Raw genomic sequence first — 16037 nt, 5'->3', positions numbered from 1 at the left:
CACTACTATACCTCAAACTCCCAGCGCAAGATGCCCATAGCTCTAAGCCGCCCCACCCTCCGACACACAAATTGCAGATTGTTCGCATGTTGAAAGCAGATTGCTCGCATGTTGCTCGCATGTTGCTCACATGTTGCTCGCTGGCCCCTCATTCAGTGCAGTTCTGCGAACAGCTTAATCACTCTCGTTCATTTTTTTTGTCGAAGTCGTTCCTGGCCACGCAGTTTCTCAACTTTGCTTGACTCGCTGCCGAACTGGAAGATGGCTGATCCGCCTGCTGATCATCGGCAATGCATGCCATTGCCGGTGAAAAGAAAGCGTATGGCTATAGATTTGGAAACTAAGTGCTTCTAACCAATGAGACAATCGTCGCGAACATGCTTGCATCAGATAGCGGCGGCGACAACGGCAGCGATGATGAAATAGGGCAGGCTGCCTCAACGTTGTCGTCACAGGAGGCCCAGCATGATTCAGTCTCTATGGGGCTTCGTTTTCGTGAGGAACCTTCCGCTGCACTACGTGAAGCGCTTTGATGCCTCGGAGAAGGATGTCGGCAAGCTTTGCGCAAAGCATGCGTGGCTGAGGGACATAGGCTTTTCTCGTGCGAGACAGTGAGAAGTGCGTGGCGAGACGCTTGTAGCAATCTCTCCTCAGCATTTCTTCTGGATTTCTCAAGCTGACAAGCTGCTGCGGCAGCCTTCTCGCAATTCTTAAAAGGCACATTTAGGGGCCACCAAAGTGATGCCTCGGCGGTGCTCGCATATCGCTTGCCACCCATGACACCTCTTTGCAGTTGTAGCAGTGCCATTCTTTAATGCCGACAGCCGCGGCTTGTTACACGCGATCGGAGCGCCCAGGAAGCAGTGAAACGAGTGAACACGATCAGCAGCTGGGCGGAGGAACGTGGTGGGGAGGGGCACTGGCCTCCCTGCCTATAGTTTTCTCGTATCAGCTCTGCCATCCCCCTATTTTGATTTTTTCATGCAACCCAGTTATAACAATTATCGGTTATAATAATGGAATTTTCGTGGCACTTGAATATTGTTATAAGTGGACTCGACTGGTACACACGCAGCCGCGCACTCTGCCTTAGAGGTCATTTGCCGCGTGTGCAAAGAGTGGGCGTGCCGAGATGGCATGGCATCATGTAAGCTGTCTTCACACGCATATAGTATTGAAGGTTGCGTAATCTCGAGTTTCGGTGACCCGTTGGAGCGAGAGCGCTTTTCATGATGGCATCGTCCGAGTGCTGGCAATGCTATCAGCCGTGGGGGCGGAGTGCACGCGAAAGCATGGCTGGCTTTGCTTAATTCGTACCACCTACGCGAAGATATTGTCGAAGTGGCATGAAACTGATTCATTGCAGACTCCCAAATTTATCAAAATAAATTGTTTTCTTATTCAAATTCTGTTTTTTCGAATGCCCGATTCGGAAAATTCTGTGGCCCCTTTCCTTGAGAGATCGATCGGCGACTATACTTACATGCATAAAAAGTTGAATTTCAATACAACGAAATTTCGATAACGAAGCAAATTGCCGATTTTACCTCCTTCATTATATCGAGGTTTAACTGCACTGGAAGAAACATGCAGTAAACCCTCGTTACAATGAAATTGCTTTACTCAAATCATTAAAAAAATAATTATGGGTATTTACGAGCTAAAACCATGATCTGATTATGAGGCACAATAATTCCAGGTGGTACAATAATTTGAACCACCTGGGGTTCCTAAATATGCACCCAAATCTAAGTCCACGGGTGTTTTCACATTTCACCCCCATCAAAATGTGGCTGCCGTGGCCAGGATTTGATCCTGTGACCTCGTGCTTTGCAGCCCAACATCATAGCCACTAAGCAACCACAGGGGGCTTATTCAAATAATTACTTTAATCCAATTATCACGTGGTATTGACCCAACAACATGCCTTTTAGACTGGAATACTCGAAGCTTGTGGGCGGTGAGCTATGTTTAAAATGAAGGATGAACGGGCAAAAGTTCAGAATCTGGAGGTGCCCGAACAGCAACCTGTACTTGCATGTCGTTGCCCTGGCAATTAAGCAGGAAGAGTGGCATAGGCCTGCCAGTCGGGGCCTTTCCTGATCTTTTTCCTCAAACACGACCCAGAGAAATGGAGAACCGGCATTCTGACAGCAGTAAAGCTTTGACTCATGGCTCTGGCTAAAGATGGCGTGCATTGCCTGCTGCTTACGTAAGCCGTGGCCTTTCAGATTGTCAGATTAAAAATTATGGGGTTATACGTGCCAAAACCACTTTCTGATTATGAGGCACGCCGTAGTAGAGGACTCTGGAAATTACGACCCCCTGGGGTTCTTTAACGTGCATCTAAATCTAAGTACATGGGTGTTTTCACATTTCACCTCCATCGAAATGGGCCGCCATGGCCGGGATTCGATCCTGCGACCTCATGCTCAGCAGCCCAACACCATAGCCATTGAGCAACCACGGCGGGTAGCTTGTCAGATTGTGTGCACCATCAATCTTGAAGGTTATGGGGAATCTATATAGGAGCCCTGCACTACACTCGTGCACCGTTTTCACTGTCATGGTATGCACATGCACCATGGTAGCCATGGTGCTAATGTGGGTTTGCGGAGCACAATAAAGAGACTTGCATAAAGCCGACAATATGGCACTGCAGTCAAGCGACGCTGCTATACAGTTGCCATTGTAAAGGGATAGGTCTTAGTAGATGGTACGTCACTTGCACCAGCGCATGCTTTTATGTTATGTGCCCTTTCTCCACCATTCTTCCACTGAAATTCGACTTGCTTACTTACAGCTGCATGTCGCTATGCAAGCAGTGTGTTAAATGTACAGTCAGGGACAGCCTAAGCTGAAACAAAATAATAGCAGATGACAGATACAGGTTGCGCAGCCCAGCTGCGAGAACGGAAACCTGCGACAAAATAAAACATAAGTTCGAGAGTGCCCTTCGCAGCTGCCATGCGAATCAGCTGGTTTCGTCTGCTACGCTACTGAGCAGCTCTCACACATGCATTTTCTGCGGTCTATCTCATCTCGAAAACTTTTGTCCTGTCAAGCTAATCTTTTTATGACTTAATCGGCAAAAGTGAATATAAATGGGACATCATGACACCTGAAGCACATTTGTTACCTAAGCTATAGACGGCAGTTGCTAATATTTCTTTTTTTTTTTTTTCGAGAAGCAACAACAATGTCACGCGTACCGATAGAAGAACGGATTGCTATTATTGAAATGTCTAAAGCCAGAGTATCGCAATGTGAAATTGTGAAAAAGGTGCACTCTGGTTGTTGGCTACGGTAAACCGGATCAGCCAAGCTTTCACCCAAGAGGGCCATCTCCACAATGCCCCACGCCTCACGTTTTCTCGAGTAACGACGCCTGAAGAGGACCTGCTAATTGTCGTGGCATGTATAGCGGACCCCTTTCAAATTTCAAGGGAGATTCGTAACAACCTCGGTTTAAAGGTGAGTGAGTGGTCGATTAGGCGTCGCCTGGGAGAAGCAGGCCTCTACAGCCACATCTCGGCCCAAAAGCCCCTTCTCTCCGCTTGACACCGCCAGTTACGCCTCTTATTCGCTCAGCAACATCGCACCTGGTCGGCAGCCGACTGGAACATAGTGGGTGGTGTTCAACAGTGAGAGCACCTTCTGCACACGCTGGGATCAGAACGCCGAGTTTGGTGGCCTATGAATTATTGGTAATTTTTTATCTTCCTAATGTTCCTGGATGAATTTCACTCAATAATAAGAAGCTGCTCATTATCACCAAATAATTTATAAAAGCAGGTTTTAAAGATTAGCAACAATAATTTAAGCGGCTTATTTCTTTATTCTTTACAGGTATCACCAAGATTATGTGCATGGTGCGCAAACAAGCGAGCGCTGCGAGGTGAACGTGTGGGGCATGTTGTCGCACGACGGCTTAGGTCCTATAAAAAAGATAGAGGGGCATTTCACTGCCGAGTTTTACTGTGACATCATAGACACTGTAATGGTGCCCTTTATTCTTAATGTGCTGTTTCCAGACGAGTGTTCTGTATTTCAGCATGATGGAAGTCCAGTCCCTTGCACACCTCTAAACAGGTGAAAGCTCTTTAAGGAAGTCGGAGGAATTATCACTCTTGACTGGTCTCCAAACAGCCCCGATTTAAAAATAATTGAAAACATCTGGGCACTGATGAAAAAGCTCTCTCTTGGCTAGGAAACGCTTGCACAACAGCAGTGCTGATGAGTTGTGGGCAGCAGTCGCTGACAAAAGGAGTGGCTGTGTCAAAGCAACGTGGCTGCGTCTGTATATGCATCCTTGCCACACAGGATAGCTAGCATTATTACAGCCAAAGGCTGCTCTTGTAGGTACTAAAACAGAAATGTTAAATGTGAAAAACTGCTGCATCAGAAAATAAATGTATTTTTCTTCTCGTGTGCTTTTATTATTTGATGCTGACTGCATGCATGCTCATCTTGCCACAATAACTAAGGAAATCAGGGCTAACAAAGTATAAAACAAATCTGTTCACAAAAATATTGGTATGAGCCACGAGTTCATTTTGTCACTCAAAGCACCACCGATCCAGTGCATCACTTTCAAACGTAAGCGGGTTCCAGAAAAAGTAATTTCCAGATAAGTGAAATCGGACGAGACGCACGTGTGCTAGCAGAACGATCGATTGTGCAGTAGACGAAACTAGCTGATTCGCACAGCAGCGAAGGGCACTCTCGAACACATTTTATCTCGTCGCAGCTTTCTGTTCTTGCACTTGGGCCGCGCCACCAGTATCTGTCGCCTGCTGTTATTTTGTTTCAGCTTAGGCTGTCCATGACTGTACATTTGGGGCTGTAGGTTATACATACATAGAAATGCGAAATATTAAATGCAGCATTCAACGCACGAACTTCACCTGTGAACTCAGCCGCTTCATGGCTATGCAGACTGCTCATTCATATTTCACACTAACTGTAGCAGTTAAGTGAGGCTAAAAGGAATGTGCATTCTGTGTGTTTGCTCTTGTTTTTCTCCTTTGTCTTCCTGTCACGCAGCAGTTATTATTAAAAGGAATGTGCACAGCACACACGTGGCTAGTTATCCACTTATCACACTCGTGTGCTACAGTGCCATGTTGAGCTGCACATCACTCGCACCTAAAGCCGTGTAGGCGATAGCAGTCTCTTTCTTGAGCCAAGGATGATAGGCAGCGACAAGTTGGCCCAATCATTTGGTCAAATACTTTAGCGCTTGCTAGGCCACTTTGGTCATGCTAGATGGCGGCGCTGGCCTGCTGCACCAGTACATGCTACATAATATGCAGCAGCGCATGACGCACTTCTTTACTTACTTCCCTCTTTTTCATGCAATTTCCTCTGATGGAATCAGGAATGGCGTTGTCGCTGATGATGGCATTGTCGCTGACAAAAGTTGTAGCTCCTGCAGTCAAGGCCTTTTCTCATCGCCGTTTTTGCTTAGTAGTAGTCGACAAATGCGGGAGCATGCCAAGCTACTCTACCAATCTCAATGTGGAGATCCAAGTTTACGCTCGCAGGCCCATGTCGCACAGCGAACATGCTATGTGTATGTCAGAACACTGCAGCAAACTGAATGAGAACTGTAGCAGAGCGTGCATGGCCCACAATATTTCTAAGCGTGTCCTGCACTCGCCTGCATGTCTACCCTTCACGATGGTGCCAGGAACCCAGTGTGCACATAGCGTTGTCAGCATTATGCAAAAGATCTATAATGAGCCTATGATGAGGAAGAAAGACAGTAACAGAACAGCAATATATTATGCATAGTAAGGAAAACATAGTGGAGACAAAGGGGTGACACGTTGCAGCAGTTATGGTACAGCAGGCATTTACCATGCTTATTTGGTTATAAGGCAAGGGTGTAATTTGGGGACCCAAGAAAAATATAAGTATGCACACTAATTAATGCAATGTAAAATATTTTACAACTAGTGGATTAACCAGGCTATTGACTACACCAAAATAGTAGGTCACTTATTTAGCATGTCTCACATCGTGCAGCCTATGAATTTGCTTTCTCTACTTATATAAAGCAATTTATAATTTGGCCAATCTCACCATACTTGGATTCTTTCAAAACAATGCACGGGGATGTAATATTGACCTTAGCTCTTTAAGCACTACATTCTACTACATGCATCTGGTGATGTGCTGTTCTTTCTTCTTTTTTTTAATATTATTTCCTGTCATTGTCATCAGATGTGATCCCACTTTCCTTTGTTTATTCTGAATGGCGGGTAACAATATTTTCAAACCTGTGCAGTTCATCGAGTCCTCGGTTAAGAAGTTGTTGCACCACTTCCACGCTGCCTTGGGCAGCTGCAATGGAGAGCACTGTTCGTCCCTCAGCATCAATGCTGTCCACATAGGCACCCCAGAAGAGGAGTAGGCCCACCACGTCTGCATGGCCCATGGACGCAGCAGCAAATAGTGGGGTTCGGCCACTGTGGTCAGCGTGGTCCAAGTCGGCCTCGGCTACAAAAGAGGTATTTGCAACAATTTATCAAGTTGCTGTTGTACAGTAAACAAGGCATCCCTAGAAGGGGCTCAGTGAAATTAGGTTAGCATACTTGAGCCAAGTACTTTACTAGCCTGCTGTAGCCGTAACGCAAGGCTCAAGATGGCTGTCACAATCTCTGCAAGTACACAGAACTGTGTGTAAATATATATTATACTCTGAAGCCTAAGGGAGATTAAAACAGAGACTCTATTCTCTATGGTTGCACGGCTGCCATTATCTGCCATGTTGGATCTCCGATTGGCTGTGGAGAGGTGACGTATATATAAATTTATGCCATGGAGTAGAAATTTTGCAAAATGCAATTTTTCAATTTTATGAAGATGACAAAATGTGACGTGGAGCTGCAGCATTTTTAGAATAAAACTTTTTTCTGGTTCTTGGTAGCAATAGAGCCTTTTCACAGTGACCCTGTGGGCACTGCCATGTTTGATCACGTGGTGATATAGCTATTGCTGGCCTCAGCTGCCCCCGTTTCCTCCGTGTTTGCAATAGGTGTGTGTGATGCTGGTGCAGCTCAGCAAACCTCTGTTTCAACGGATATTGTGGAAGGTGACTGGGAGGACAATGTGAAGTTTTATCACAGCTTTAGAAGCATGTAAGCACGTTCGGAGCTTATTATGCTTTGCCCGAACCATGCAAGCAACGGTGCAAGCTGTCCAAATTTTCTGCTTCTAAATTAAATCAGGATCAATGTCTTTTGTTCTACGTTCCTTATTTGCCAATCACTTTGAAGCAGTGGCTTCACATGTTTCTGGCTCTAACGTTCTTTGGCGTAGTCACGACCTGACTGTTTATTTTCTGCCTAATCGCTAGCGCTGGTGCTCAGTTGCAGTAGATTTATTCTTGCCACACACAAGGCTTGCAACGTAGATGTTCTGAACTTCAGCAAAGTTCGGAAAGGACGCATTATTGCTAGCCACTCCCTTACTCTGTGGATGTCCACGAAATGTTCAGCTTCGAGCATTCATGCGCTGTTGGTGCAATCCATCATCCATGCTCTAGCACATTGGCTCAAGAGTGCACTTACTCTTGATGCTAGAGCGATAGAGTGGGTGAGTTTAAGTGTGAGTTAGAGTGGATGTGTCATATGCGATCACATACGGTCATACATGGCAAAAAACTTACTATACCTGAAAGAAGCGCTACATACACCCTTGGTCACTGTGTAAATAATGGTACTCACTCCTGTCGATGTTCTGCGATCTCTCTCTCTCTCTCTCTTTTTCAGAGCGAAGCTGTTAGCCTCTCAGTGGTCAGAATTTTGTGTGTCCGCATCCATTAACAAAAAATGTGGGTAGATCCCGGTGGCAGTGCAGGGCAGGAGCAGTGGCTCGTACCCCAGTAAGGCAGAGGCTTCAAGCACTCAGCAAAGTGAAGCGAAAAGTGCACACATTCTTTGGAATCATGCATACAGCATACACAACAGAATTCATTTCAATAAAGAACAAGCACAAAACAAGCATTTGAACCACATAACTGATGATAAGGCTTACCTGATAACAATGCGGAGCACGTAGTGCTCCCCACATACATTTCCTGGTAAAGACTATTGTTTTGCAAGCTGCCGTGATGACGGCAGCTCGCGACGTGGGAAGTGACATCTCTGTCCTTTCCTATATAAAAGAACCAGCTTAACAAATGATTTCATTGTTATTGTATCACCACTATGGGTACGCAACGCATAGTTAGGACTTCCAAGGAGCAGCATGAATATGAGGAGCAGCAAAGGGAAGAAGAAATGAAAATACGATCAGCGGTGGAGTGCTGCCAAAATTACCGCTACTCCCATAACTCTAAAGCAATAATGCACTGCACACCCCCCTCAGTACCTCTAGTGGTGGTTTTCAACAGCTTCGCTGGACATCCACTTTCGCAGGGCCAGGATGACTAGTCAATCTTTTTTTTTTTGGAAGTTAACAATACAATGCTGGCAGTTGAATTAATTTTTTTTATCCTCAAGGAAAGCCGTGCGTCATGAAGGACTGGCAACACAGGAAATCCTTGTGTAGCAGTGATCTATGAACTTGGCCACACAGATTCATTCAATTCCTTAATATGCCAGCTTGCGTTATTACAGCCAATCTTTTTAGCCAACTACAGCACATGTCTTCCCTCTACCATGCCACATTGTGCAGCATGAATGGAGCACAGTGCGTTGGCGATCAACAAGTTCCATTTCTGACAGCTTATCACACAGTAGCAGGGTAGGAGCGGTCACAGTTTCTCATTTGTGCACTTTTGCTTGAGGCAACATGTTACCACCAAAAGTGCCACCTTGTTTGAACAAACTACTTGACAAAAAGGGTTTATATTGCGTTGTTAGCACTTAAAAAAATTAGGTGAACAGAAGCCTGCAGAAGCTCCTGAAACGCACCTGCAATTTCGCTAATGCTGTAGAACCTCGTTCATACATTGTGACAAGAAACGCTAGAAAAAATGTACTAACCAGGAAAACGTACAATCCGAAGTCACTAAAAATTCAAAAGCCATGTTAATAAGCCATGTTAATTTTTTTACTGCCATGGAATTGTGCACGATGAATTTGTAGCTGAAGATCTAACTGTCAATGTAGCTTGCTCTGTGGAATTCGTAAAGCATCTGAGAGATTGTGAGCACCGCATGCAACCAAATATGTCATAACAGGAGCTCTGAATTTTGCACTACAATAATGCCTTTGCACACTCTATTGATAGTGTGGGACTTTTTGGGATGCAATTACATCATTGTGCAGAAACACCCTCTCTATATTCGTTGGATTTAGCACCCCACAACTTCTTTTTATTCTCCAATTGCAAAGTGGTGCTCCGGTTGTGGCATTTCGGGGATGTGACGTCAAGTAAAAAAGAAACGCCATTGCTGCTGAAGTGCTCAACAGAAGAAGGTTTCCAAGGATGCTTCCAGCAATGGCATAAGAAGTGGAACCAGCATACTGTGTCTAATGGGGAGTATATTTAAGGTGACCACACTGATGTATCTGACAGTTTGTTTGTCAATCAAACTTCTTTTTAACCTAATGCACCAACTTTCAGGGCAGACTTCATAGGTATTGCTCATTTATAACCAATTTAGCCAAAATGAAATTTCATTGCAGTTGACCTTTAAGGAAATGCAGTATTCAAGCAGCCATTTAGTAGCTGTTTCATATCTGTAACACTGTTTTACACCTTAGTTGTGAGAGGCATGTTTTATTGAAATCAATAATTGCACAATAGCTCGTCTGGTCGGGAAGTAGATTCATTCTGGAAATACAGTTAACAGAATGCCAACCTAAATGGTGTTGTCAAAGAGGCTATCAAAGTGGGCCTACAACTTTTCATTACCAACACAAAAGAGTAGGACCATGAGCACTCATAGACTACAGCCTACTGCATGATAAACCTCATAGGTAACGCAGGCAGGAACAGAATGAAAATATATAAAAATAAAGAAAAAAGGACAACTAGGTAAACTAGGTAAACCAATGCCTAGAGAGCAAAACAAACAGCAGCCAGGCCTGTGGCAATCCTATGACTGCTGTACAGTGTGACGTAGCAGGACAGACATAACGTCAGGTGACAGTGACTGAGCAACGCCGATGCCAAAGAGGTGGCCTACACAGCAATGCCACGAGATTTCAAGCAACATTTCACAACCCGATCCAGCAGCTGCTGGGTGGGCCACTTTACAGAATTGAACTGGTTCATCCTTTGGCTTACTACTAGGAGAGTGTGAATGTTCGATGTTCGAAACTTATGAGTAACGAATTGAATAATGCCCTATCGACTCAGTCATTGAATCGAACAGTCACTATTCGTAAACGTTATTATTATTGTAATACATTTTGAATATTTTAGAACATCAACTGCGCCCGATTAAACATAAAATTGCAGCAAAAGTAGGATAAACTTTCAATGTTGCGGGCACAGTACAGACATAAAATATGAGAACTTGCACAGTGTAGCAGGCTATGTTGCTTAGGTAGCTATACTTTGTGGGGATGGGCGACTCTCACGCGACCCCTGATATGTTGTTTTCCAGCACAGCTCCCATCTCGTGGAATCCAGCTTCGCCATGTGGCCTGATGCCCGCGGCAGTCGGTCTGGTTGAAGCACAGTACGAGAGATGGAGCGAGTGTTGCCCTGCTAACGCCACCTAACGGCGGGGTTACTTGGGCGCGGAAAGGAGAAGGCTCTTCCTCTTTGGTTCGGGTTCGGCAAGCTGCGCGGACATTCCGCGCGTCTGCCGATCCATGCTTCTGCGAGACCATCTCCTGAGGCCTCGTTCAAACGCGCCACCGTTCATGTGACCGTACGCGCGAACGGCCAGGCGTTGGTGTCCAGCATGGGGCAAGCATATTCGCTCGTTATCCGGTCGCGGTGAGTCGGACTTCCTAGATTTGTCGCGCGCCCATCGGCATGTTTTGTCGATAGCAACTTGGGCTAGCAGGCATTAATTTTTGAAAGGTGCAATAAATGCCCTTGTGATTGTTTGCACTAATGTGTTATCGTTCCTTTGTCCCAAGAGCACAGCTGAGAACTCCACAACTTTACACACTATAATGTGATCATACACATTCTCTGAAGAGTCTTGTACATGCCAAGAAATTGCTTGTTTGCTCCTAATGCTCCATATATATATATATATTAATAATTGCACACCCGATTTTTTTCAGCGAACTTAATCTTCAGAGAATGAAACTTGATTTGCATTTTACTTAATGTCCATTGTCATCACTTTAACGCTGTCTATGAAGAACCACAAAATCTCATCTTCGGTATGGTCTATAGCTCATTTGATATTCTGCATTTATCAACTGACTCCTACACATGTGCAAATGGGATGGTTGCCCATGCCTAGACTTCATCCCGCAACTTGTGATGCAACTTGTTGCCGCTAGCAAAATAACTTACCATTTGAATGTGCTTTCATAATCCGACTGAAGACAGTGCATCGTCATCATACCGTTAGATGCTAATTTGCTCTGTCCCCACCATGGTTGCCATTTTGTGATGGCAATGGCAATGACACTGGCTAGGCTGGCTCTGATGGTAGGCTGTTGTAAATGTGGTTTCGGCTTCGTTAGTCGCTAGTTGCATATCAGATTGCACCACCCAAGCAGTTTTTGGCTGCACCTTCTTGGGAAAAGAAAGGTGTGCATTAGAATGGGGTAAGTAAATAGCATAATAATTCATTGTGAGCTACCATTTTCACTTTAAAAGCTTTCTGAGGCAGGCCAAGAACATGCGTCTTTGATGTAGGTTTGACGCATTCTGTGTACCCTAAGTGCCGTCGAGATGAACACCACCACTATTTGCGTCACCACTGCGGTCACCATTGGAGTTGGAAACGTGTGATGACCAGCCAAGTTCGAATTATCTGGCGAAGGCTAACATAATGAGCGATTGGTCCCATTGACATGTTAGGCTCTTGCCAGGACCTTCGGTCATGATTAAATTAGCCGAGAAATTCAATTATGCGGAATCAAATAAACAGAAGACTACTGTGTAAACCCGCTTTGTGGCAATATGAAGTTAAGTTCCACAGTGAGAAGAAAATATGATGCTCATTCAGTGGTGGTCCAGCCAGTTTAGGATTTGGAGCAAGTTTTGGAGCAGCCACACCAGCATTTTGGGGCAGTCTCGGAGTAGAAAAAAAAAGTGGTCTTTATGGAACACTTAGAGTAGTACAGCAGTAATCTGTAGCCATTTGGTGAAGCTTGTTATTACTGTGCAATCAGTAAGCGCTGTTCAACAGTGAAGCAAGGCACAAAGCCAACAGCAACTAATTAAGGTTCCCACGGGCGGTATACCATGCACGCTATGTGGCAAACATGTTTATTTGGGTAGGCAAGAAACTTAATTTTGTAAACAATAAAATTTTGTAGGCTAATGAGAACAAAAATATGCACCTAAAGCTCTAAATAAATCTAAAGACCTGCCAGTACACTTATTAGGCGTATCGGTGCTCGTATCGGCGCCCCTTACCACTTTTGGTGTGCTTCACCGCGTAACAGTGATGTATTGAGGCGAAGCTGACTTTCGAGAACTGGCATTATGCAATGCGCCGTACTTTCCGAGCTTCGATGCCATTGGCGAGGATTACAAATAGCTGAGACCATAAATATGATCACTTGAAGAAAACAAGGAAGGACGGATGGGAACAGAGGGAGCGCCACCTTCCTTTCCGTCCTTCCTTGTTTGCGCCAAGCGATCATATTTGTGGTATACTCAGCGATATGAACCGACTAGCCCAGCAACACGTACTTCTGGAGGATTACAAAGGCGGAGTCAGTGCCATTGCTAACAACGGCGAATCGCTTCAATGAAAAACACGGCGCCGCACATCAAGCTTGGTAGCTAACGTCGAAGTAGCTAGGCCTAGCGTTGCCGTGATTTTGGCTACGGCTGCAAGCGGATTTGCATGCGAAAGTGCCAGTTCGAGGCTTTGATTAATGCCGTTTCAGACTTGCAGTCCTGTCAAAAAGTCCAGAATATCAGACAGCTAAGGTTTTTTGCGTCCAAAATTTTAGACGTTCATATACATTTACTCTGGGGTAGGTGGCAGTGCCGCGAATGCGTCTGGTCATGTGCGAAAAGTTAATCGTTGACTGTATTTGAATGTTCACTAATCGATTCGTGTGGTAGAGTACATATAGTTGCATAACCCTACTGAAAACATTGCATTGCCGTAAAAACGCGAAAATGCCGCACTTTTGCGCAGTTGGCGCAAATGACATTTGAGTGGGCGCAGCCAGGAACAGGCAAGTCGAATTGTAGGAAAATGGCGCAAATGGCGCAGTTGGACCACCACTGCGAGTCATTTCATAACGATTGCTCTGCTTACAGAAGGCTTTTAAAAACTACATATGTCCTTTAAATGATCAAGTTCAGTCATATTCCAACAAATCCACCAGAAAGACATGCTGTACATAGGTCCCTGCCCCTTGAGGCAAGAGGGCATTGTGCACCTTCTGAATGCAGTTGCCAGCCCGTCTCCAACTTTGGATAATAATTATGATAGAGAGTTTTAGCAGGTCCAGAATTCCACTAAACGCAGGCAGAACGGGCAAAGTAGCGGGTGAGCGGGGGCGCAAACATTAATGGCCTGCACAGTGCAGCCACCTGGTGGCACAGAGTTCAACCAGACAAACACAGAGTTAATATTACAGTAGACAAGTGTATTCTACTTCAGCGATGGTGTAAATTTTCAGCAGCGGCATAATCGTGTTCACGATTATGCCACTGCCAAAAATTTACAGCATCGGTGAAGTAGAAGACACTTGGTAACTGCGTAATAGCTCTGCGTTTGTCTGGCTGAGTTCTGCGCCCTCAGGTGGCCAAACTGTGCAGGCCACTCATGTTTCCACCCCTGCTCGCTCGTTATTCTGCCTGATCTGCCAGCATTTAGTGGACTACTAGACATGCTGAAGCTGTCTAATATTACCAGTAATAAACCCACCATCTAAGAGAAGCTCGCAGACCTCCCGATGACCTTCGAACGCTGCAACTAGCAGAGGAGTCATTCCTTCATTGTCAGCATGGTCCACGTTGGCACCCCTCTCCAGCAGCAGAGCCACCACACCAATGTGGCCCTCAGACGGTCGCACACACAGTGCTGCCACTGACAACGCTGTGCGCCCATCTCCATCTGCATGGTTGGCCTCTGCTCCAGCATCAAGCAGACGCTCCACAATCTCGGCATGGCCCATGTAAGCAGCAGCAATGAGGGCTGTGCGGCCCTCACGATCTGCACGATTCACATCAGCTCCTTTCTCCAGAAGCTGTGCAACAACTTCTTCATGGCCTCCCCACGATGCAGCACGCAGTGCCGTTCGCTGCTCGCCATCTGCTAAGTCCACCTGTGCTCCATTTTCAAGGAGGGCTTCGACAACCTGCAGGTACAATCAGACAGTGGCTCATTCCTTCCAAACTAGTTGATCCAAGATATATATGTAACCTGAAGAGGATCGTGAAATAGTTCAATATATTGATAATTCGAAATATATAGGACATGCCTACCTGAAGCTTATCTGAAAGCTCTGCACGTCTTGGACAGTTTCTCAAGGTTGTGAAGAGTGGGAATTTGCTGATTTATTTCTCCAAGGCCATGTCGAACGCGCAAGAAGTTACTTACTTTTTGCACATGAATACTGCAAATTAATCGCACTGTAGGATGGTCTTTGATATATTGAACCCAATGCTAACCCTAAGAAACTGTGTCACACAACCACACAGTGCCTTGCATGCATTGAAGTGCTTTTTGTGTGTTTTCATTCAGGATAAGGTAGAAACTGATGCAGCACGGATCCAAACCAGCCTGTATGGATATGCACTGTGCCACTACCAGTGCACTTATTCTGCGAATCATGCATAAAGATGCCTAGCATGTCCATTTCAATGTGCTGCTTATGACGAATCATCATTCATCGGTAATGAGTTGATCCAGGCAGACGCTATTAGATTTGAAAGTGGCTTTCAGCTAGCAGGACATCTGAGTCTATTCCCACTCATGTGTAACCATGAAAAAAACGCATTCAGCGCAGGCCTGTGAATCGCACAGCGTTTCTTGCACACAGTCTTTCAGCAAAGTACAGATGCGGCATGAGGTGATTTTATTAAATCCAACCTGTAATATAAACCTCCAAGTGAGGGTTGGGTGGAATTTACTGCGGCCACTAGCAGAAGGCCTTGGTTTACAAAATTAAAAACCCGGCACAGACATCATTTAGACATCTTATGCAAGGAGCCTCTCAGCAAAATGGCAAACAGGCATTCACTAAGGGCGTGCAAATACCAAATAGCAGATTTCGAATCGAATGAAGAAAACAAAGCCAAATATCAAATCGAATATGAGAAAATTTTTCACAAAATTTAATGCTTACTAATTTTGGGCAAGAACATATGGTGTTGCACATGCTCGGGAGTCTCCTAGTATTGCATAACAAGAATGTAGGAAGCTATCAGTAACATAGGTACATAGAAATCAAGAAATACAGTACAAGCTACTTTTATTAAAGAGAACACCAAGTTAGTATGCCAGCATTGATTACAGCTCAGGTCTAGTATATGAAAGTCTGGAAATATTTCTTTTTTATGAGTAGAGTTTCTGTTGAATTGAATGAAGTGCTTCATTTTTTCTGAAACTAATGAATTAGCATGTTCTGTTGTACTGAATATTGACAAGGTTCTCAGTTAACCCTTTCAGGGTTGATTTTTTTCACCGTATGCGACTGCCCAGGGATGATTTTTTTATTGCAGATTTCAATTCTTCTGAGGGACCTAGTTCGAAAAAAATTTAGCGTAACTTTTTTAGAGTGACCATAAAGTGAGAAAAATATATTTTGTGTTGGAAATAAACTTACACAATAATTAAAATTTTGATGCATTGGTATACACATAGTTCAAATCTTAGAAAATGCACACACAAGAATATTTTGCGTCTCATGATGATGTGTGGTGTTTTGTGGCGCAAGGGCTAGGTTTGGCCAAAGAGCGCCATGACAAGTGCT

The 16037-nt window shown here is 44.8% G+C and overlaps 1 protein-coding gene across 2 annotated transcripts in view; it reads right to left on the bottom strand.

The window, feature by feature from the left end:
• LOC142578633 (uncharacterized) overlaps nucleotides 1–16037 on the bottom strand; it is a 174054-nt gene that overhangs the window by 22549 nt on the left and 135468 nt on the right. For both annotated transcript variants that reach the window (XM_075688061.1, XM_075688060.1), the window contains 2 exons: nucleotides 13988–14420; nucleotides 6285–6504 (listed from right to left, as the gene is read on the bottom strand). In XM_075688061.1, the coding sequence (XP_075544176.1) occupies nucleotides 6285–6504; nucleotides 13988–14420 (653 nt within the window). The remainder of the gene's footprint in view (nucleotides 1–6284; nucleotides 6505–13987; nucleotides 14421–16037) is intronic.

The sequence above is a fragment of the Dermacentor variabilis genome, chromosome 4 (assembly GCF_050947875.1).
Source record: "Dermacentor variabilis isolate Ectoservices chromosome 4, ASM5094787v1, whole genome shotgun sequence".
NCBI lineage: Eukaryota > Metazoa > Arthropoda > Arachnida > Ixodida > Ixodidae > Dermacentor > Dermacentor variabilis.
The sequence above is the reverse complement of the archived record's forward strand: the minus strand, read 5'-3'. Positions and strand labels throughout refer to the sequence as shown.